The sequence below is a fragment of the Symphalangus syndactylus genome, chromosome 5 (genome assembly GCF_028878055.3).
Source record: "Symphalangus syndactylus isolate Jambi chromosome 5, NHGRI_mSymSyn1-v2.1_pri, whole genome shotgun sequence".
NCBI classification, from domain to species: domain Eukaryota; kingdom Metazoa; phylum Chordata; class Mammalia; order Primates; family Hylobatidae; genus Symphalangus; species Symphalangus syndactylus.
This window is the reverse complement of record NC_072427.2, coordinates 32,366,091-32,390,080: the sequence shown is the minus strand read 5'-3', so window position 1 is coordinate 32,390,080 and position 23,990 is coordinate 32,366,091. Positions and strand designations below refer to the sequence as shown.

The 23,990-nt window shown below is 38.6% G+C and overlaps 2 protein-coding genes and 1 long non-coding RNA gene across 8 annotated transcripts in view; 1 reads left to right on the top strand and 2 right to left on the bottom strand.

Moving 5' to 3' along the window:
- The window catches only part of LOC129482289 (uncharacterized), a 42,177-nt gene extending 19,940 nt beyond the window's left edge, over positions 1 to 22,237 (bottom strand). Inside the window, exons 1-2 of the long non-coding RNA XR_010121022.1 lie at positions 22,155 to 22,237; positions 20,762 to 20,959 (exon numbers count right to left, since the gene is read on the bottom strand). This is a non-coding gene — a long non-coding RNA (uncharacterized lncRNA). The remainder of the gene's footprint in view (positions 1 to 20,761; positions 20,960 to 22,154) is intronic.
- Positions 1 to 22,819, top strand: part of REC114 (REC114 meiotic recombination protein) — a 108,385-nt gene extending 85,566 nt beyond the window's left edge. The window contains exons 3-6 of one of the 3 annotated variants that reach the window (XM_055277859.2): positions 2,694 to 2,777; positions 13,378 to 13,590; positions 18,746 to 18,832; positions 22,191 to 22,819. In XM_055277859.2, coding sequence (XP_055133834.1) covers positions 2,694 to 2,777; positions 13,378 to 13,590; positions 18,746 to 18,832; positions 22,191 to 22,355 — 549 coding nt within the window. In that variant the 3' untranslated portion in view covers positions 22,356 to 22,819. Of the gene's footprint in view, positions 1 to 2,693; positions 2,778 to 13,377; positions 13,591 to 18,745; positions 18,833 to 18,921; positions 19,333 to 22,190 lie in introns of those variants that run through there. The other 2 variants (XM_055277861.2, XM_055277860.2) reach the window with 2 other exon arrangements.
- The window catches only part of NPTN (neuroplastin), a 73,984-nt gene continuing 72,449 nt past the window's right edge, over positions 22,456 to 23,990 (bottom strand). For all 4 annotated transcript variants that reach the window (XM_055277855.2, XM_055277856.2, XM_055277854.2 and 1 more), the window contains one exon: positions 22,456 to 23,475. The gene's annotated coding sequence lies outside the window, so the exon portion shown is untranslated. The remainder of the gene's footprint in view (positions 23,476 to 23,990) is intronic.

Here is a 23,990-nt window from a genome sequence, read left to right as displayed (position 1 = left end):
AGGTGCAACTAAAAATGGAATTTTAAATTTAATTTAAATTTAGATTTAAAAAATGAAAGCAGTGAACAATATTTTCCTATTAATCTCAACTTCATTGTTTTAGTAGGACTACATTTCACTTTAACCATTGAAAATCCAACATCCAAATTGAGATGTGGTATAAGTGTAAAACACACACTGGATTTCAAAGACAGTATTAAAAAAATGCAAACTGTAGGCCGGGCGCGATGGCTCACGCTTGTAATCCCAGCACTTTGGGAGGCCAAGGCGGGCGGATCACGAGATCAGGAGATTGAGACCACGGTGAAACCCCGTCTCTACTAAAAAATACAAAAAATTAGCCGGGCATGGTGGCGGGCGCCTGTAGTCCCAGCTACTCGGAGAGGCTGAGGCAGGAGAATGGCGTGAACCCGGGAGGCGGAGCTTGCAGTGAGCCGAGATTGCGCCACTGCACTCTGGCCTGGGCGACAGAGCAAGACTCCATCTCAAAAAAAAAAAAAAAAAAAAAAAAAAAGCAAACTGTCTCATTAATGTTTTACATTGTTTACAATCTAGTCATCAATTTGTTCAATGTTTTTTGATATAGTTGGTTAAACAAAATACTAAAACCAATTCTGCCAATTTATCTCTTTTTAAAAGTGATACTAGAGAACTTTAAATTACATATGTGGCTCAAATTCTTTTTTTTTTTTTTAGACGGAGGCTCGCTCTTTCACCCAGGCCAGACTGCAGTGGTGCTTATCTCGGCTCACTGCAAGCTCTGCCTCCCGGGTTCATGCCATTCTCCTGCCTCAGCCTCCCAAGTAGCTGGGACTACAGGCGCCCGCCATCGTGCCCGGCTAATTTTTTGTATTTTTACTAGAGATGGGGTTTCACCATGTTAGCCAAGATGGTCTCGATCTCCTGACTTCATGATCCACCCGCCTCGGCCTCCCAAAGTGCTGGGATTACAGGAGTGAGCCACTGCGCCCAGCTCAAATTCTATTTCTACTGGACAGTGCTGATATATAACAGTTACTACTTTTTACACCTGTATAGTATTCCATTGTATAGAGTACCACAATTTACTTAACCAATCCACCTTTGATGCATACTTGAGTTGTTTCCAATCTTCTGTTAAAAAAAAAAAAAAAAACAGAAACGCTTACCCTTCTCCATGCATCACTTCATACATGTGCAGGTTGATCTGTAAAATGAATTCCTGGCATTGGGATTGCTGGGTCCAAATGTAAATACATTTGTAATTTTGATATTGCCAAATTGCCCTCCATTAGCATTGTACCAATTTGCACTTCCACCAGCAATGTGTGTGAGTGCCAGTTTCCTCATATATTGCCACTTGAAACTACAATTAACTGTATTTTTGGATGTAATAATCAACATTTCTTTTTGCTAATTCTGAGAGGGTTTTAAGAAGAAATCATAAATGGTTTGTCTAACTTCTTTTTCCATTTGGGAAAAAAACCTGCCATTGATAAAATGCTTAGAGGTAGCATTTCAGAACTGACTTTTTTTTTTGAGACGGAATCTCGCTCTGTCCCCCAGGCTGGAGTGCAGTGGTACAATCTCGGCTCACTGCAACCTCCACCTCCTGGGTTCACGTCATTCTCCTGCATCAGCCTCCCAAGTAGCTGGGACTACAGGCGCCCGCTACCACGCCTGGCCATTTTTTTTTTTTTTTTTTTTTTTTTAAATGAAAGCATCAAAGAATTAACCCGCACTGTTTCCCAGGTTGTAAATTTCTATGAAAGTTGCAACTTTCACCATACTGAGATTTAGGTAGAGGGATTTTGTGAGGGTTCAAATGGATAAGGGACTACATTTTCTTATGTTTTTTTAAGAGTTGGGGATTTCTCAGATTACTCCAGCAGCCTTCCCTGGCTGTGGTGGACTAGTATTTAAGGGTAGACTGGCAGTTTGCATGCAGTTTTTGCATATTGTCAGTAATCTCTTGGATTGGTTTTACTGTATGTTAAACATATTCTAACTCAATGGGTTGCTTAACTGAGGAAACCACTGACAACATAACTGGCGCTTAAGAGCTGCCATAATCATCAGATAGTTCATTCCACTGACTTTATTAGTAAATGGCAGAGAAAGTTTATCTTTTCACTGTATGGATCCAACTGTTGTCCCTCATTTGAGACTTGTGTGCCCTCTACTGCCCCCTTTGCCCTTTTTTGTTTTTTCAGATGGAAATGAAGAAGTAAACATACAGTATCCAAAAGCAAACTGCTTTAAATTTTCCATTCATAGGAATATGAAAATAAGATTCTTGTGAAGAGAAATCTTACTATGGAGTTAGAGACGTGCCAGATAAGTTAATAAATCAGTATAATGGAACCCTTGATTTGGGGGAATATAAAATATTTTGGCAAATCCTAGAGGCATAGAAAGGCATTTTATATCAAATATGACTATGGACACTTAACTATCTTTAGTATTGTATTGATTTTCAACATAAAAAGATTAAGAAAAAAAGTTGTCGTATGTTCCTCATGCAGGAGAAGCACCAGGACATTGAGGACTTAGTATAAGGGTCATCCCTGGCAACTGGTTTTATTGAGTCATTGCTACTATGTTTGAGTTACACAATACATAAATATACAACTTTCTAACAGGAAGTAGCTGCAGCCGTAGCTATTCTTCATATTTTTGCTTCTGTTGCTGATTTTTGCTTAATTTTATTTCAGGAAGGGTTTTCACTCATTGGTAGCAAGGACTGGTTGAAGATTGTAAGACGCGTGGATTGTCTGTTGTTTGGAACAACGATAAAGGCAAGATTTAAGCTAATGATCATACTCTTCTCATCTTCTATGTGTGTATGTTGGGGAGGTGTTTGGGGGCATCTCTTGGTAGGTGACGGGTACTGGGAAGAATACAAATGTTTAAGAAAGGTTTGTACTATGAGCAAAACATGAAACAAGGACTGTAGAGAGGCAGAAGCCTCATTAGCAGGAGGACATTGCTAAGGAGTCAGGCTCTGATGGATTTATCAATATGCATCTGATGGAGCTGTGCAGCCATTCTCTATCCCCCAAGCACAAATCGGAAGTGGAGTACATCATTTGTCTTGCTATTTGGATGTTTAAAAAGGTGTATATCTTCAAATGATTCAGTGAATATGTATTTTCATTTTTTCTCTTTTTAATATTAAAAAATTTCCATTTTACTTGCTTTCTAGCTGTATTAAGTGTAAAGAATGATCCTCATCAAAGAAACATTCATATTAATCACCTGGATCATTTTCCTTCAAAAATAACTATGAAAACCAATCTGTTAACGTTCACGGAGTAGATAATATTGAAATTTAAGTGAACGATAGTAATTTTTGAGGGACTCAGACTCTGAGAGTTAGACAATTATCTAGTGGAGGGGTATTAACCTGGGGTACACAGACCCCAGAGTCTCCATAGAATTCAGGGTCCAGGAACTTCCATGGATTTCCACTGACCTCTAATTGAAATTTACCATTTCCTTCCACTATGAATGTAAGGCCAGCAGACCACAGTAGTTTTAGACCTTCTCACTAATGGAAATCACAGATATTTTCATATCACATTTCAGTTGTTTCTGACATCTCAAATGTTTATGCTCATCACTACCTCAAAATTAAGGTGTTTATTAGTCCTCCTACTAGATCTTTATTATCCAATACATTAATAAAGAAGCATATATATTAGTTCACAAATTAGTGCCTTAATATTTTAATAAACTAATTCAGTATAATTGGTTTCTTTGTAAACTTGTGCATTTTGTGTGATTAAAAACATTGTTCGGAGAAGGGGTCCACTGGCTTACCAGATTGCCGCAGGGATCTGGAGCACACACTCCAAAATGTTCAGAACCCCTATTTTGTTTCCCATATAAGGAAAGTGACTTAAGCCAATAGCCCATGTTATGACTAGCTATCAGAGAACCAGGCTGCCCTTTGATCTTTGGACTTAGCTCCAGACCATATCATACTGAATGAATGTATAGATCTCTGAAAAAGTTATACCATGCTGTATGTTTGATATTTGAGTTTTAAATTTTTCTAAATATAAATTATTACTAAAATTTTAAACTAACTACAAAGAGCAAAATAAAAGTCAACCATAATTTGACCACTGAAAAATAATTATTAATATTCTGAAGGTTTTACTAAGCATATATACTGTATCAGGATTGTGTTCAGATGCATGTAAGAGAAAAATCAGCTATAATGGCCTAAAAACCAGATTTCTTTTTTTTCACTTAAAAGGAAATCTAGGCTGGGCATGGTAGCTCATGCCTGTAATCCCAGCATTTTGGGAGGCCAAGACGGGTGGATCACCTGAAGTCAGGAGTTCAAGACCAGCCTGGACAACATGGTGAAACCCCATCTTTACTAAAAATACAAAAATTAGCCAGGGGTGGTGGTAGGTGCCTGTAATCCCAGCAACTTGGGAAGCTGAGGCGAGAGAATTGCTTGAACCTAGGAGGCAGAGGTTGCAGTAAGCCAAGATCGCACCACCACACTCCAGCACGGGCGACAGAGCAAAACTCCATCTCAAAAAAAAAAAAAAAAAAAAAAGAAAAAGAAATCTAGAAATAGGCCCTTGCTAGCATCCTCCAGCAACTCAACAGTGTCCAAGTTGGCATCTCGGTAATTCCGGCCTCTCCCTCTTGGGTGCAGAATGGTTGCTGCAGCTCTACTGTATTTCCACTGAAGGAAGGTCAGCATCACCTGGCCCTTTTATAAGGAAAGCATCCACTTTCCTATATAGCTCTCCACCACCCACAACCCCCAGAAGATGCCTGCTTATGTCATGGACCAGTGTAATATGGCTGTCCCAAACTGCAAAGATTAGGAAAATGGGCATTTGACGTTTCCAGCCCCTCTCGTGGATTGGCTTGTGCTAATTGAGTGTCCACCATATAGATAATTTATAAAATGGGGATTGTAGTACTTTGTATCCTGTTCTTTTTATCAGGAACATTATACCAAGTCATTAGATAGTCTCTGAAAGAAAACACTCATAATGGCTTGGTAGCATGTTATTGTTTGGATGCACTAGGGTTTAACTCATTGCTAATTTTTCACTATTATAAAAATGTTCAGATTTTCATAAGGATTTATTTACAGGGTTCTTCAGATAGAAGTCCTAGAAGTACACACTTTTTTTTTAATTTTATTTTATAAATTTGCCTCCTGATAGGTTGTCCCTGCTTCTACTGTACTGGCAATGTGTAAGAATGTTCATTTATCCAAATCCTCTCCAACATGGTGATACAATTTAAATTCAAAAACTAGTTTCTGGCTGGGCGCGGTGGCTCCCGCCTGTAATCCCAGCACTTTGGGAGGCCGAGGCAGGTGGATCACGAGGTCAGGAGATCCAGACCATCCTGGCTAACACGGTGAAACCCCGTCTCTACTAAAAATACAAAAAATTAGCCGGGTGAGGTGGCGGGCGCCTGTAGTCCCAGCTACTCCAGAGGCTGAGGCAGGAGAATGGCGTGAACCCCGGGGGGCGGAGCCTGCAGTGAGCCGAAATCGCGCCACTGCACTCCAGCCTGGGCGACAGCGAGACTCCGTCTCAAAAAAAAAAAAAAACAACAACAAAAAAAACTACTTTCTAATTTGACAGGCAGAAATGAGCATATTCCTTTAATTTGCATTTCTTGTTAAAACCGATGAGAATGGTAATGTAACATTTGTATTTCTTCTGTGAATCACCTACTTCTTTTGCCTAGTTTTTCTCTTCTTCAAACTCTGTATAATTTGTGTAGCTATATAATTTTATATATTTGTGTATATACTGTATGCACAGACTTTTTAAACATTTAAAACTGGGAAGCATTTGCCTGTTACTGTGAATGGTTTTTTTTTTTTTTTTGAGACGGAGTTTCGCTCTTGTTGCCCAGGCTGGAGTGCAATGGCGCGATCTCAGCTCACTGCAACCTCCTCCCAGGTTCAAGTGATTCTCCTGCCTCAGCCTCCTGAGTAGCTGGGATTACAGGCATGCGCCACCACGCCCAGCTAATTTTGTATATTTAGGAGAGATGGGGTTTCTCCATGTTGGTCAGGCTGGTCTCAAACTCCCGACCTCAGGTGATCTGCCCGCCTCTGCCTCCCAAAGTGCTGAGATTACAGGTGTGAGCCATCATGCGTAGCTGTAAACGGTATTCTTTATCCCAAATATATTTTCAGCTAGTTATTATTGGATTTTTTTCTGAATTAGTTTAAATTTAACCTCCTTACTAAACTTTTATTAACTGTTTGTTTTTTTAATTTCTAGGAAAGTGTTTTTATAATTTACAGACAATTGTATTTCTTTCCAATGATTTATATTTTTTATTACTTTCCCCACCTTACCGAATTGTCTAGATCTCCCAGAATGCTGTAATCATAGGGTTATAGTATCTTTGATGTCTTCCTGACTTGCATGGGAAGTAGTGTTTAGACATTTTTTTTGAGAAGAGTCTAACTCTGTCACCCAGGCTGGAGCACAGTGTTGTGATCTCTGCTCACTGCAGCCTCAACCTTCAGGGCTCAAGCAATCCTCCCGCCCCATCCTCCTGAGTAGTTAGGACCACAGGAGTATGCCACCATGCCTAGCTAATGGTCGGATATTCTTTATCATGTAAGGGAGATTCTCTTTCAATTATAGTTTATTTAATACCTTTGTCAGGATTACATATCATTTTATCAAATGCTTTTTGACAAGTATTAAGATAATTGGTGTTTTCCTCCTTTGATCTATTGACTTGATGTAATATTTTGACATTGAACCAACAGATTCTTCTTTTGCCCTACCTGGCAAAGAGTATCTCTGGTGCTTCTTGGCTTGGATAACTTTTAGTTTTCAAGTATTATGCCAAAACACTATTATTTAATTGACAAATGGAAGAAGTAAAATTTTCACTCCTTTTATAGCAATTTAATATAAATTCTGTGAGTAGTAAACATTATATTTCTTTTCTCTCTGAACTGAAATAAGCAGGTTGAATAAATTCTGCCTACTTATAAGGTAGGCTTCCCTTTTTCTAGCAATTCTGAACAAATAGGTTCTGGCTAATGGGCTAACAGTAGACATATAATTACTTATCTTAAGGGCACTTTGGCTCAAAGAAGGAAACCCAAACAACCACTGTCCTCTTTACTTCTCACTCCCAGTAACTCACTGAGGAGTTTTTTAAATGATTTCGTCTAGCGAAGGCTTTGAGTATTGCCTTTTAGTTTCAAAGCAAAGAATCAAATAAAATGCTGAAGTACCTTCTCTGGTTAAGACCTTTTTCTGTACTTCCACATTTTCTATAGTAGAGGAATTCACAATTAGTGGTAGGGAAAACTGCTTCAGTTGGGGTCTTAGTGGTAATGGAAAATTTCGTACTGATCTGGGTGACGAATCTAAAACCAGCGGGAAAACCCACTGGGTTTTTATGAGGCCTCTAGTGTCTCCTTGGCTATGTCGTGTTAACTGGGCTCCACATTTTCCAGGGCGTGATGATGCCTTGGAACACCTGCTGTGGAGCCTGTGGCCTAAGCATCTCTGTATGGAGATGCTATTCATACCTGTGAGCCAGCACTTAGTAGGCCTAATCCCTTTGTGAGTACACGTAGATAAGTGAAAAGAGATGAGCACTTATCCTTAAATTTGCTTCCTTGAGTCTGTATTAGTTGTTATAACTTGAAATTAAGTGTTCTGAAGGAGGGTAGGTGCAACTTTACATGTAAGCCACCACTTCAGATACAGTAATTATGAGCCCATCTTCTTAGGTGATAGAAACTAGAGACTGTATATTTGGCGAAGTTCGTGATTGTTGGTATACTTGAGAACTTTTCACTTCACAGCAAGAAGCTCTTTCTGACTTTTAATTATGGCATAAAAATAAATCTCATCAAGACTTTTCAGTCTTTAGCAGTCCCTCTGGTTAACCCAGTGGAAAGTTTTCCATTATGTTAACCTATGGCATTGAGGTTATAGGATGGAGATACAACTAATTTTCAGATTTTTCCTGATGTACCTGGGTTTTATCTTTGATCCACATGCATTGAAGTGGTATTTCTGGCTTTAGATGATAAGCTCAAATTCTAAAATTTTTACAGAAGCAAACATGGAACAAGACTTCAGTTAGGCTATTAGACATGTAACCTACTCTGTTGCATTTTTGGAATTATACTCCAAAAACCCCTAGCTATCCAAACTGATTATTATATACATTCACATATAGATACCTGTAGACTTATATAACTGGTCTCAGGTTTTTGCCCTGCTTGTATGCTTAGTGTCTGCTTGTGCGTACAGCTTTTTAAAGCTAGCTATGAAGTACAGTTGCTGATGTCACTGTCAGAAGGTGAATCGCAGAATCCTAATAGCTAATCATATAGATGTCTTCATATAGAGTCTGTTGGAAACAGCTAAGTAACTGTAAACAAGAAATCAGTTTAATTTCACAAAAGAAGATTCATAGTAGTATTATAGACTGAATGTATAGGTCTCCTATCAGTTCTTTTCCCTTCCTCAGGGAAGTTTAGCTTTCAATGACTCTTGATAATTTGGGGATTATCCATCCAAGAGGAAAATGGCTAAGGGCATGAATGGGTAATACACTAAAAGAAAAAATACAAATGACCAATAAGCATAAGAAAGATAGTCAACCTCACTTGTAATCAAAGAAATGAAATTTTTAAAAAACTATGTTAACTTAGTATGTTGACAAAAATTTAAAAACATAATCTTCAGTGTTGGAGGGAAATGGGCACACAGATTCTTGGTGGGAGTAAATCAGCCCTGTCCTGCCACAGGGGAGTTAGGCATTATGTACCAAAATATGAATTACACACATCCTTTGACCCAGCAAGTCTGCTTTTAGGCATGTATACACAAAGATGTATGTATAAGAGTGCTTGTTAAAGCTTTGTGGTTTATATAGGAACAAAGGCTGGAAATAACCTAAATGTTCATCCATAGGGGGCCAGTTAAATAAAGGAATACTCTTCAGCCATTGAAAGTAATGAGGTGTACTTCTATTTTTATATATTTGATGTTAAATTAAAAATTATGTTATAGAACAGCAATGTATTATATATACACACACACAATATATATATATAACCTATAAAAATATATTTATCAGTAAACTCATTTTCGATAAAGGTGCCAAGAACATAACCTGAGGGAAAAGACAGTCTCTTCAATAAAGAGTTCTGGGAAATTGCTGAGGCAGGAGAATCGCTTGAACCCGGGAAGTGGAGGTTGCGGTGAGCTGAGATTGTGTCATTGCACTCCAGCCTGGGCAACGAGAGCAAAACTCTGTCTCAGGAAAAAAAAAAAAAGAGTTCTGGGAAACTGATATCTATGTGCAGGAGGATGAAACAAGACTCCTATCTTTCACCATATACAAAAATCAAATAAAAATGGATTAAATACTTACATCGAAGACCTCAAACTATGAAAACTACTACAAGAAAACATTGAGGAAACTCTCCAGGACGTTGATCCAGGCAAAAATTTCTTGAGTAATACCCCACAAGCGTAGACAACCAAAGCAAAAATGGACAAAGGGGATCACTTTAAGTTAAAAAGCTTCTGCACAGCAAAGTGAAGAGACAACCCACAGAAGAGGAGAAAATATTTGCAAACTACCCATATAACAAGGGATTAATAACCAGAATGTATAAGGAGCTCAGACAACTCAATAGGGAAAAAAAATCTAATAATCTGATTAAAAAATGGGCAAAAGATTTGAATAGACATTTCTCAAAAAGCAAATGGCAAACAGGTATATGAAAAGGTGATCAACATCACTGATCATCAGAGAAATGCAAATTACAACTACAATGAGATATCATCTCACTCCAGTTAAAATGGCTTTTATCCAAAAGACAGGCAATAACAAATGCAGGAGAGGTATGTGGTGAAAAGGGGACCCTCTTAAATGGTTGGTGGGAATGTAAATTAGTACAACCATTATGAAGAACAGTTTGGACGTTCCTCAAAAAACTAAAAATAGAGCTACCATATGATCCAGCAATACTACTGCTGGATATATACCCAAAAGAAAGGAAATCAATATATCAGGATATCTGCACCCCCATGTTTGTTGCAGCACTGTTCACTATAGCCAAGATATGGAAGCAACCTAAGTGTTCATCAGATAAATGGACAAAGAAAATGTGGTACTTGTACACAATGGAGTACTATTCAGCCATAAAATAGACATACGCAGAATGGGTATAACTGGCTAGCCATACGCAGAAATACAAAAATTAATTCAAGATGGATTAAAGACTTAAATGTAAAACCAAATGCTGTAAAAATGCTGGAAGACAACCTAGGCAATACCATCCAGGACACAGGCACAGGCAAAGATTTCGTGACAAAGATGCCAAAAACAACTGCAACATAAAGCAAAATAGGATCTAATTAAACCAAAGAGCTATGCACAGCAAAAGAAACTATCAACAAAGTAAACACAAAAGCTATAGAATAGAACATTTTTGCAAACTATGCATATGACAAAGGTCTAATATCCAGCACCTACAAAGAACTTAAAATTTACAAGAAAAAAACAACTCCATAAGAAAGTGGGAAAAGGACATGAATAGACACTTTCTTTTTGAGATGGAATCTTGCTGTTGCCAGGCTGGAGTGCAGTGGCGTGCTGTAGGCTCACTGCAACCTCCACCTCCTGGGTTCAAGTGATTCTTCTGCCTCAGCCTCCCAAATAGCTGGGACTACAGGTGGGCGCCACCATGCCCAGCTAATTTTTGTATTTTTACTAGAGACAGGGCTTCACCATGTTGGCCAGGATGGCCTTGATCTCTTGACCCTTGTGATCCTCCCGCCTTGGACTCCCAAAGAGCTGGGATTATAGGCATGAGTCACTGTGCCTGGCCTGAATAGACACTTTTTAAAAGTAAGACATACATGCAGCCAACAACTATATGAAAAAAAGCTCAATATTACTAATCATTAGAGACATGCAAATCAAAACCAGTGAGATACCACCTCATACCAGTCAGAATGACTATTACTAAAAAGTAAAAAAAAACAGATGCTGGCGGGTTGTGCTTATATACTGTTGGTGGGAGCGTAAATTAGGTCAGCCATTGTGGAAGACAGTGTGGCAATTCCTCAAAGACCTAAAACACCATCTGACCCAGCAAGCCCGTTACTTGGTATATAATCAAAGCAATATAGATCATTCTGTAATATTGACACATGCACATGCATGTTCTTTGTGGCACTATTCACAATAGCAAAGACATGGAATCAACCTAAGTGCCCATCAGTGATAGACTAGAAAATGTGGTACCTACACACCATGGAGTACTATGCAGCCATAAAAACATGATATATTCTTTGCAGGGACATGGATGGAGCTGGAGGCCATTATCCCTAGCAAACTAACACAGGAACAGAAAACCAAATACCACAAGTTCTCACTTATAAGTGGGAGCTAAATGATGAGAACACATGAATACAGAGAGGGGAACAACACACACTGGGGCCTTTTGGAGGGTAGAGGAAGGAGAGGATCAGGAAAAATAATGAATGGGTACTAGGCTTAATACCTGGGTGATGCAATAATCTGTACAACGAACTCCCATGACACAAGTTTACCTATGTAAAAAACCTGCACTTGGACCCTTGAACTTAGAATAAAAGTTAAAAAAAAAAATTATGAGATCTTGTTACTTGCAACAACATGGATGGAACCTGGGGGTCATGTTAAGTGAAATAAACCAGGCACAGAAAGACAAACATCACATTCTCACTTATTTGTGGGATCTAAAAATCAAAACAATTGAACTCGTGGAGATAAAGAGTAGAAGGATGGTTGCCAGAGGCTGGGAAGGGTAGTGGGGATGGTTAATGGGTCCAAAAAAAGAATGAATGAACAGGACCTAGTACTTGATAGCACAACAGGATGACGATAATGGAAATTTTTAAATACGAGTATAGTTGGATTGTTTGTAACACAAAGGATAAGTGCTTGAGGGGATGGATACCCCATTTTCCATGATGTGATTATTACTCATTGAATGCCTGTATCAAAACATCTCATGTACCTCATAAATATATATACCTATGTACCTAAAATTTTAGAAATTAAATATACATGAGTGTTTGTATATATTCTTTTATACACCCACAGATATATATGACTTCATATTTTTTCCAATGTTGGATAAGATAATGAATAATGGATTACTTTTATATTCAGGGGAAAAAATTAAATGAATTAAAATATAAAGAGTACCAAATACTGGCAGTGAAAAGGGGTAGTGGTGCCTATTCTTCTAAACATGATAGTTTACCATTATCTTAGCCATGCCAAGAGTTTTCTGTAATCTAAATATATGGCTTTACTTGATGGGTTTATTTAAATAGTGTAAATTGTGAACAGGAAAATCAAGGACTATTTGCTTATAGGAACTTACAGAATTTTGTTAACTGTAGTTAGGAGTGTTTTCAAGGTAGCAACATGGTATATATATTTCATGAGGAAAAGGACTGTCACTGCTAAGCTTAGCATCTACATTTCTTTACAGAAGAAACTGATGAAAGGTATACAATATATACAGTCCTGTTTCGGGAGGCTCTTATGTAGGTTGACTCCTCTAAACTAGGCATAGTAGATGACCAGAAAAAAAGGGAAACTATTCTAAAATGATTTTATGTTATTGTTACAATCTAGATGTTTTTACACTTAGATGTTTTTATACTTGTAATCAAATAAGTTTGATGTAGTTGACAGATTTTTAAAATTTTTTAATTGCATCTGTCCCACATTTGCTAATTTGCCAAGGGATGTGACTCATACAGCAAATTAAAGACAGCCTTTCACTATGCAACTTGTATGGTAGTCTGGCCTCTTTAAGGATAAAGGGTACTACAGATCATTAGCATGAGATCTATTAGCTTTGAGCATCTGCCTGTCACTCTTCCCCAGTATTGTTTAAGCTCACTGCCTTGTTTAACATAGTATCTACCTGGTTTGGTATTACTCAGTTCAGGAAAGTTTTGTTGAGCAGGACTATGCTGTATTATTATCCTCACAGATTTTTCACTTAAGGAATTAGAAGCTATGAAATCTTTATTCCAAAGCATGATAAAACACTGATCTGCAATCAGTATAGTGATCTTCCTTGTCTTTATGATATGAGCTTTTCCATTATTGCTGATGTCACTTCCCAGAGGGAAGTGAATTTTAGTATGATAAACAACTCTCAAAAGGGGGAAGAAAATGAATTATTGGCTTTTTCTATGCCTGCATCAATAAGTGAAGATGACTGTTCCCTTATCTATACCTCTTCCTCCGCCAAGCAAACACTCAGTGGAAGACCCCAAAGTAAATAGTTATATGACGAGGGTCTCTCACGATAACTTTTGATTTGTCAAACAGGACAAGAGTCGCCTGTTTCGAGTACAGTTCAGTGGAGAGTCAAAGGAGCAGGCGCTGGAACACTGCTGCAGTTGTGTTCAAAAGCTGGCGCAATACATAACCGTTCAGGTGCCTGATGGAAACATCCAGGAGCTTCAGCTGATTCCTGGCCCACCCAGGGCAAGTGAAAGTCAAGGGAAGGATTCTGCAAAGAGTGTCCCACGGCAGCCTGGAGTAAGTAGGCTGATGTGTTGGTTATACAGGAAACATGACAATGCAGTGCACGATGAGTGGCCAAAATTGACAGTGGAGTTTGTCAAGTCTGTTAGGTTTGTAGTTTAAAAAACATCTATGTTGGGTGACTTTTTAAAATTGAGGTCGACACTCATTGTAGCTCCCTATTCAGAAATTAGGGAGGGAGGAGTTCCAGCTGCATTCTGGGTGTCACTACAGAACAGTGCTTCTCAGAGTGTGATCCATGAACCCCTCCCTAAGACCCTTCCCAGGGGGCCCACAAGGTCAAAATTATTTTTCTTAATATTTAAAGAAATAGTATCACTTGCCTTTTTCACTGTGTCAACATTTGAATTGACACAAAGGCATCGTGAGGCTGCTGTCATCTCATACAGATCAGGCAGTGGCACCAAACTGTACTAATAGTCATCATGTTCCAATCATTCGCAGTAAGAACAAACTAACTAAATAACCCTGCAGTCTGCAGTACCATGGCTGTCTCAAGGGCATGCACCTGTGTGACATTTGTATTTTGAACTAGCCTCTTTTTTCATAAAATACCATCATTATGTGAGAGAACAATAGACTATGGTCATTCAGATTTGGGTATTTGGCAGACATTTTCTCAAAAATCAGTGAAATGAACTATCACTTCAGGAAAACTGATAGTATTTATTGAAAATGATAAAATTTAAGCTTCCAAGAGAAAATTAGAATCTTGAAAAACTTGTATCTGCCACATGAGCTTCACAACTTCCCAACCCGGAAGACTTTTCTAAAGGTGCTATTAATAAATGTGATTTACTTTTTTATAAGTAATTACCTGATGAAATGTGTCAATATTTGAAAGACGGTATATTCAGTGAACCAGTATTGTCCAAATGACCGATGCCTGAATGCCACAAAATTATACGTGGATAAAGAGCTATCCAAAAGTGTAAGATAGGCTAAAAGATTGTAATATAACATTATAACAAGTTTATTGCTATGGTTTCTGATTCTATATTGCAACTTTAAGCAACTCACTCGTTGAGTTTTGGTGTTATATCAAGGAATATCCACAGTTATCTGAACAGGCTATTCTAAAATACCCCTCCCTTCTCCATCTACAATTTGTGTGAAGCCAGATTTTCTTCATGTCTTCAACCAAAGCAGCACATTACAGCAGACTGAATGCAGCAGCATATGTAAGAATCCAGTCACTTTCTACTAAACTAGGTAGTAAAGAGATTGGCAAAAATCATTACATTTTGTTTTAGAAAAGTTATTTTCCATAAAAATGTTTTCAACATTAACATAAAGTGGGTTTATTATTTTTAATGAATATTTTTAAATTCCATGTTAATTTCTAATATGATAAATACCAGATAAATGTAACTCAGACGAAAGTTCTCTGAAGGCCTCATAAGGGGTCTTGCGACAAAAAAGTTTGAGACTCATGACTATAAATTTCTCCCAGAAATGTGTTCTGTATTTCTTTGGCACAGTTTCAAATATTGTTGGAATAAGCACTTACCTCTGCTCTTGAGATGAGATTCTACTTTCAAGCTGGGTTTTGCATTTGCTTTGAGAAGTGATTTTTCCAAACCTGGTTTTCCATTACTTCATCATGTTAGTTTTCCTTAGCCAAAACACCTCATTTTTGCTGTTTTGTCACTTTCTTTTTTTTTTTTTTTTTTTTTTTTTTGATACAGAGTTTCGCTCTTGTTGCCCAGGCTGAAGTGTGCAATGGCACGATCTCGGCTCACTGCAACCTCGCCTCCCAGGTTCAAGCCATTCTACTGCCTCAGCCTCCCAAGTAGCTGGGATTACAGGCATCCGCCACCATGCCCAGCTAATTTTTGTATTTTTAATAGAGATAGGGTTTCATTATGTTGGCCAAGCTGGTCTCGAACTCCTGACCTCAGGAGATCCACCCGCCTCGGCCTCCCAAAGTGCTGGGATTACAAGCATGAGCCACCGCACCCAAGTGTCACTAAGTTTCTTGTTACTCATAATTTGTCTAAGGTGAACATAAATTGTCATTATTTATTATAAAATCTTTTTCTTTAAGCAGGTGCTGCATGATTTCCTCTTGAATGTATTTAGTTTGCCAAACAGATTTTTGGTGTTTTGAGTTCTTTCCCTTCGTTTGATTTTTGTGAAGATGTCTTAATGCTGAAGCTGCTTGCCTCACAAACCCTGGATCTAGTTTCAAACAATAATGCTTATTCAGCTCCTGCTATATTCCTTAAGAATCCCCTCCCTACAAATGGGTTGGTTGTTATAAGGTATTCTATTGCTTACGATTCTTTGCCCTTTAGATTTTCATGTTTCACTGCCCATTAGATTCAGATGATAGTATAGTATACCCAGTGTATGGAGTGTAACAAAAAAACCCAAAAGGGTTCCAGAATTTGGGAACTCAGTCTGGAATTCCTTATAAAGGTAATGAAGTCACATCACGCTAGAACCTCATCAGGCTACACAATTATCTGAGTATTACAAATGCAAATAAATTGAAGTTGTAACATGCAGTAACAAATGCAGGCTGAGTTGTGAGCTACAGCCCCAGATGAAGGCTCCAGCTCTCTGATGTTAAAGACTGGTCCCAAATGTCTAGGTAGAAATACCTAAGAAGTGGTTAGGAAACTTTCATGCCTTTCTTGATTCTATTTTCAGGGACTCTTCTGAACTGTAATTGGGTGATTTGACTAAGATAGCATGATGTTGTGCAAAGACTACAGGCTTTGGTATCAAAATGGATCTAGGTTAGAATCCTGGCCCTATTTCTTAGTAGCTGTGTGATCTCACGGAAGCCAATTAGCCCCATCTGTAAAATGGTGAGATTAAAATGCTGTGTAGAAAGCACCCAATACAATGCCTGGCAAATATAATCACAAAATCCATCATTACTATTATTGCCACCAGTGTTACCCTTTCAGATGTGCCTTCCCTTGCAAATGAACAAATCAGCATCCTGGTCAATTAGCAAGGATCAGAACCTCCAGAGCCAAGAGAGGGCATGATAAGACAGTGTCTGAAGCTGCAGAGCAGATGACAAGTTAAAGGCATTGGATTAAATTCCACCAGCATACAGACCTTGTGAGGCACCACCTAGAACATTCTAGTTTTCCTAATGGCAAAACATAAGGTTTGCCCTTAACTACTGTTGTACAAATTTTGGTAGCATGTGCTCTTTCTCAGAATCCGTCTTAAGAGGTACAAGCCATGGCCAAGTTCTGGTCATTTTGCTGCTCTTACATTCAGGTGTGTCATTTTTGTAATACCTATATATTTTTTAGTATAAAATAGTTGTTTCCTTCTTTGCAAATAGAGATAATTCTATTTCAAGTTCTTGAGTCATTTACGGGCTCATATTTTAGTTTTTGCTTTTCCTCAGCCTTGTAATTTTGTTAACTGTGGCTTAACCAGGCATTTCTAAACCTTAGCACTTCAAAGGCAACCAGCCCACCCCAGGGAGGGGGATGGGAAAGACAGTCAAGAGGATCGCAGTTCCTATGTGGACTCTTTCCTGTTAGCACAAGTAGTCCAGAAGAAAGTAGCTAGGGGACTCCAGCTACTGTGTGCACAGACTCTTCTGTCTCTATGCAGTTGCAGGGGTGGACCATCTAATCCTAGAGCCTGCTAGCCTCGGGTGCTTCAGCTCCACTTAGCTATTTTCTACAGTGTTTATGGCAGACAATTTTGGTTGACATCTTAGTTCTTTGTGTGAGCTGAAATGATAGGTATTCTAGGAAAGCATCAAATGTCATTGCTGAAGAAACACTAGGCACTAGAGTCTGCCTTGTTTTTACAGAGGAGAAAACTGAAGAAACTGAACAGAGAAATGGGGCTTGTCTAAGGGCTCTTGATTATAGAGTCCTTTGGCCATTTTGCTCATTTTTTGTTTTCTTGTCTTTGTTCTTTCCTTCCTCATTGTACCTCCACACCTCCTTTTTATTGTTGTTGTTTGATGCTTCCAGGTCTGGTTTTCTGCTACCTACTGACTAGCAACCATTAGCTTCTCTGTAGGACAGAAGACAGAATTTGGCATCTCCTGCCTTCTGGTAGTCAGACTTGTTGCTGAAGGACGGAAGCGCCCTCCAAAGAGTGCCCTGTTTCCTCCCTGTATTGCACCATCAGCTCATACCTAGTGCAGGATCACCACTGCTCGTCTGGAGATTAGCACTGCAGCAGCCTCAGGTACCCAAGACATATTGGGGCCTGCAGACATGTGGCTAGGAAGGAACAGAGGTAGGGCCCTTCATGCCTCCAGACCCCCTGCACCTTGTTCATTCCATTTGCCTGGAAAGCATCCCATGTCCTACCCGAGAACAACTTATTACCATAGATTCTCTCCAGACAGCATGGACCTTAGAGCATCCCTGTACTTCCTGCTTAGCATACAGCCCTCCAGTTTACCCACTTCTCTGTGAACCTCCAGCACTTCTTGAGTTGCAAGATAATTCATGGTTTTACTTGTTAGGTTCACACTAGGTTGTGGGCTTCCAGAGGGCAGGACTATCTTGTTCTTTGTAGCTCCTATCCCTGTACCACCCCAGTGTCTAGTACGTAGGAGGCATAAAACAGTCGTTGAAAGAAGGTATCTGTAAGTTTTACTTACAGAAGAACTCGTTCCTTCAGAATATCTAAAATGAGATTAAAAAAATCATTTTATTGAAAACATCAGTTGTCTTAAAATTATAGGAGTTTTCCCCCATTTTGCATTTCTGCAATGAACATGTATTACTTGAGCAGTAGAGTGTGACAAATCATGATCAGAAGCTGGGGTCCATCCACTGCATGCAGGCTGCCATGGTAACAGCACCTAGCCCACCCTCCAGCACCTGGTCCTGAATCCTAGGCTGGGCCTCTGACAACAGAGGAATGCCCCAGTGTCTGACAGGAAGAAGCACTAACAAACAGCCTGCCAACTGCTGAGGAACGTCAAATAGAGGTCAGGAGCCGCAAATTTAAACTCAGTACTTCTGCTGTGGTAACTCAAGTAACCCTCCGTTTAAACCAGGACAGACCTATGCTGACAACCATTTTTACCACTCTTAGTGGTATTTTCTTTCTTTGAACATGAATGCATATTTCTGTTTCTTTAATGGCCTGTGGTATTTAAGATTACATTCAGCTAGTCTCCTTATTGCATGTTGTTTTATTCCAGTCCCACCAGCACTCAGAACAGCAAGTGTGTGTAACAGCGGGCACAGGCGCTTCAGATGGAAGAACCTCACTGACGCAGTTAGCTCAGGTAGAGCTTATTTCTGTGTTCAATTTTCTTGTCATGAGAAGCAGTGACCCCTAAGAATTTGTATCCCTTTGTTCACTTCTTTGTTTTAGGAGAGAAACTTCTAAAGCATTACTCTAAAAGGTGATAAAGACAGAGACAGGCCATTTTCATCTACCCCTTGCAGAGTAAGTTTTATTACAGTAAGTTGTGAGGTGAGACATGATGGCTGCAGGCACATAAAGATCTACCCTCCTAAGGAAATAAAAAGAGGAAAAGTGGTTGAATGTCCAAGATAGAAAATTTAATCACCACTTTCCCAAAAAATAATAAATGGAGGACTCCATTGTAATTATGGAAATGAAATTTGGGAACTATTTTAAGACAAGTATCGAAATGAATGTGGATTCAGATCTACAACAGTTTCTATATGGGCAGATTGTTAGTACTCAGCTAAGGATGTGTAGAAACCCAGGAGGATTCAACTGTTACCTCAGACTTGCTTTCAGACAGCCCCTTGCCCCCTGCTGCAAAACCTCTTCATTTAAAACTATGGTTATGTGATATCCACTCTCCTGGGAGCTCTGCAAGGACTTTGTCTCCCCCTCACTGCATTCCTCATTGCAGGTGTTCAAGCCAGCAGCTTCTGCTTTCCACAGAATTCTGCGTGGAGTTCATCAATCTTCAAGTATGATTTCTTTTTTTTTTTTTTTTTTTTTTTTTTTTTTTTTTTTTTTTTTTTTGAGGCAGGGTCTCACTCTGTCACCCAGGCTGGAGTGCAGTGGTGCGATCTTGGCTCACTGCAACCTCTGTCTCCTGGGTTCAAGTGATTCTCCTGCCTTAGCCTCCTGAGTAGCTGGGATTACAGGCGTGTGCCACCATGCCCAGCATTTTTGTATTTTTAGTAGAGACAGGGTTTCACTATGTTGGCCAGGCTGGTCTTGAACTCCAGACCTCAAGTGATTCCCCCACCTTGGACTCCCAAATTGCTAGGATTACAGGTGTGAGCCACTATGCCCGGCCAAATTCTCTTTTAATCCCTCTACTAAACTGTGCTATCAGTAGTTTAAAAACAAAACAAAACAAAACAAAAAAGCGTTTTCTCCATCTGGCTTGCCACTAACTCAAAATAAATGGACAATCATATAGAATAAAAAACTCAAGAGGTAGGAAGACTAAGAATTCATGTTTATTTCTTTTAATAACCCAGTAACTATGAAAAAAAATCTGTCCAGCAGCAGGACTGACTAATGCCCATATTTGCACTGGGGTTAGGGGCTAACTGAATCAGAGAAGCTGAGGAAAACAGAGCTGCAATAAAACAAGCAAGGCAGGGTGTGATGTCCTTATTTAGGAAATATCAATTGCTAAAAAAAGGCATACCTTTGCCCAGTTTATTTACATAGTATGGAAGAACCATATACAAATCAGAAAAAGCATGAAGCTTGGAGCTCAGATACATTACTTATTTGCTCTTATCTTTTGGACATGTCATTCTATGTAAGTTGGTAAAACCTTTTGGAAGGCAATTTAGCAGTACATATCAAATTTAATTATTATGTTAGCTATAATTTCAACTACACAAACATACATGTTTATCACAATGCTTAAGAAATTGGAAATAACATAAATGTTCATTTAATAGGATATTAAGTGAGGTATAACCACAGATGGGATGGAAATGCAATTATTACAAGGGATGTAGGCTGCACATGGTGGCTCACACCTGTAGTCCCAAGCACTTTGGGGGACTGAGGCAGGAGGATCATTTAAGGCCAAGAGTTCAAGACCAGCCTGGCCTAACATCATATTGAGACTCCCATCTCTACAAATAAACAAAACAAGTGCTGTATATCCCAAGTAAATTTCTGTTACAGAGAGTTCCTAGAGAAATATCAGTTATGTACTTACACACTAAAACATGCTATCTACAGAAAGAATAAAGCCACCTACCTCACAGAATTAATGTGAGGAGTCGATAAGATGACCGAGTCAGTGCACCAAAGTAAGTGGACCACACAGAACTGGAGCCCATCATCGTCATGTGGGACTGTGGATCCAGTGTTGCCAGATCTTCCAAATTGTCAAGATTTTTATTTGAACTCTCCTAATATTTAAATGTTGACAACTTATTCAACTGGTTTTAAAACACTGCAGGTTACCAAAGAAAACATACAGATGACAAATAAGCATGTGAAAAGATGCTCAACATTATTAGTCATTAGGCAAATGCAAATTAAGACCACAATGAGACATCCTGCAAACTTATTAGAATGCCTAAATTAAAAACAAAAACTGACAATACCAAACCCTGGATGGGTAAGCAACTAGAACTCTCATCTACACTGCTAGTGGAATGTAAATGGGACAGCCACTATAGATGACAGTTTGGCAGTTTCTTACAAAGTTAAATATACATTCACCACATGACTCAATCCCAGGTATTTACTGAAGTGAAATGAAAACCTGTGTTCACACAAAAACCTGTAAGTGAATGTTTATAGCATCTTTATTCATAATCGCAAAAAATAAAACCCAAATGTCCTTCAACTGGAGAACAGATAACCAAACTGGCACATCCATGCAATGTAATACTTATTCAGCAATAAAAATGAACTACTGCTATACTCAACATCACAGATTAATCCCAAATGTATTCATTATGCTAAGTGTAAGAAGCCAGATTCAACAGCGTATTATGATTTCATTTATATGACATTCTGGAAAAGGCAAAACTATATGGAGAAGAGATCAGTAGTTACTAAGGGTTAAGGGTTTGATGGTAATGGTTAGCACAAGAGTCACATAAGGGAATTTTTTTGGGAAGTGAAAGAAATGTTCTGTGTTTTGATTGTGGTGCTAGTTACACGACTATTTGTCAAAACTCATAGATGGCCAGAAAAACACGCGTGTGAACTAATGTCCTTTGGGCAGTCTGTGGCCTCTTTCTTACATTCAGCATGCAGCTAGCACATAGTAGGCTGCTCACATCCACTCTGCCACCTATGCTGTGGGGAAGATGAACTAAGCTAGTGGAGCTCATTCATTCATAGGTTTGTTTTCAATCCACAGGTTATCAGCACAGTATTCTTCATTAAAGTAGAATCTCAACTTTGCAAACATTTCATCAGTACATTTGAAATTCTTTCCTTAGGGCAACAAGATTATCTCACATGCTATGGGTATTCAGAAAACATATTAATATACAAAATTGTAAATGTAACAGTAAAACTATGTAAAGGAAGCCTGTAAAGCTAATTAACACTAATTTTTTTGATGTGTATTTCTCTAATCTTTCCTTAAAGCACTATTTGCCTGTGTTCTATTAGCCAGGTATTGCTTTTACCTGTAATCTGTAACGACTTTTCTGGTATCCCTGCAGACTCTTCTGGCCTCGGAGGAGCTGCCCCGTGTCTATGAACAATCTGCATGGGGTGCAGAAGAGTTAGGCCCCTTCCTACGTTTGTGCCTTATGGATCAGAATTTCCCAGCATTTGTGGAAGAGGTAGAAAAGGAACTTAAAAAGCTGGCAGGTTTGAGATATTAATGCTCTATATACATATATAACTAAGGAACTTCAAAGTATTGAAAATGCTTCCTCCTAAAATTAAAGAAGATATTAGAATAAAGAGTATTATCCAAACAAACACCTTTTATCAATGTTTTATTCTTAAAAACAGGTGAATCCACTTTTTTATACATCATTGCACTTCAATAATTACACAAAACACACAAGTACATGCATCTACGCACCGCATGAGAACCCTGTTAGGTTATAAAATCTATCAACCAGTAAATCAATGTGAAAAAATACAGTGTCAAACCAAAAAGTGTAACTATATAGTTGCATAGAATATCACCATGCTATAACATTTCAAGGTCATTGGAAACAAAAGAAAAATTATAAAAGTTTGCCTTGATTGAATGTACAAGAATAAGGTTCAACACATCAGTGCAAAAGGATTTATGAATTTACATGACTTAACAAAAGAAAAGATAATCACTTAAAAAGCAATCATACGTATATACTGCAATTCATTATACCCATTCAGTGGACTGTTCCAGCTTATTAAAGTCACAGGTTAAGCCCTTAAAATTATAGATTTCAGTTTATATTACTCATCTTTATGTACCAGAACTGCACAATTTCCTCATCTGACAACATACAATAAGGAATGAATATCAGCAGCTTAAAAATGAAACAAGCATTTATTTTGGATTTCTCCCACCCCGAAAAATATAAATATATATATATATATTTATATACTGTATATATCTGTAGGTTTTGCTGTACTTTACAAAAATGTATCACTAGATGGCAGCAGTGCATTTTAGAGCTTTGCCAATTTAACAGCTGCATTAAGTAAAAAATGGCGCATGCATGATCTGATCCTCAGAGGACCTTTTCACTTCTATTTAAATATTTTAACAAAGGAAAAAAAAAAAAGCAACATTCACAGCACATCAAGCCCAAAATAGTTTACACCTTCTACACTGAAGCATTGTTTAAAATGTACCTGGCTAGATCACCCTTACAGGAGAGGCTAAATAAGGCATGCTTTAGACAGTCATTGTGGTGTTGCTCACTTGAAAGGGGAGAGAACCAAAGAGGTCCAAGCAGAAAATTTAGCAGGTCATGTTGCCACCAGTTTCAGGAACCTAAAGATCTGTAAAGAAATATGTATTTGGAAATTATAAAGGGATTATGCACTGTCACTCACAACTACACCATGTGCCACACAAACTTTGGTTCAAACAGCATGCTCAGGGATGTGGTGTGAAATTCTGATTTCCATGTGCCTAACAAGATGATGACATTCTGGCCCTATTGCTACCTGGCCATTCTTGTCTTGCCCTCAGATGTGAGGTAAGACTAGTAGGCCTCTGGGAATAATCCACCTAAGAAGGTGACAATTTTCACCTCTTTGTAAAGATATAATAGTAGTGGAAAGTATTTATTTTAAAACATGTCTTCTGAAATGGCATTTACATAAATATGTGACACAGTGCACCTGATGGCGGGGCACACTGGCTCATGCCTGTAATCCCAGCACTTCTGGGAGGCTGAGGCATGCGGATCACTTGAGGTCAGGAGTTCAAGACCACCCTGGCCAACATGATGAAACCCCGTTTCTACTAAAAATACAGAATTTAGCTGGGCGTGGTGGTGGGCATCTGTAAT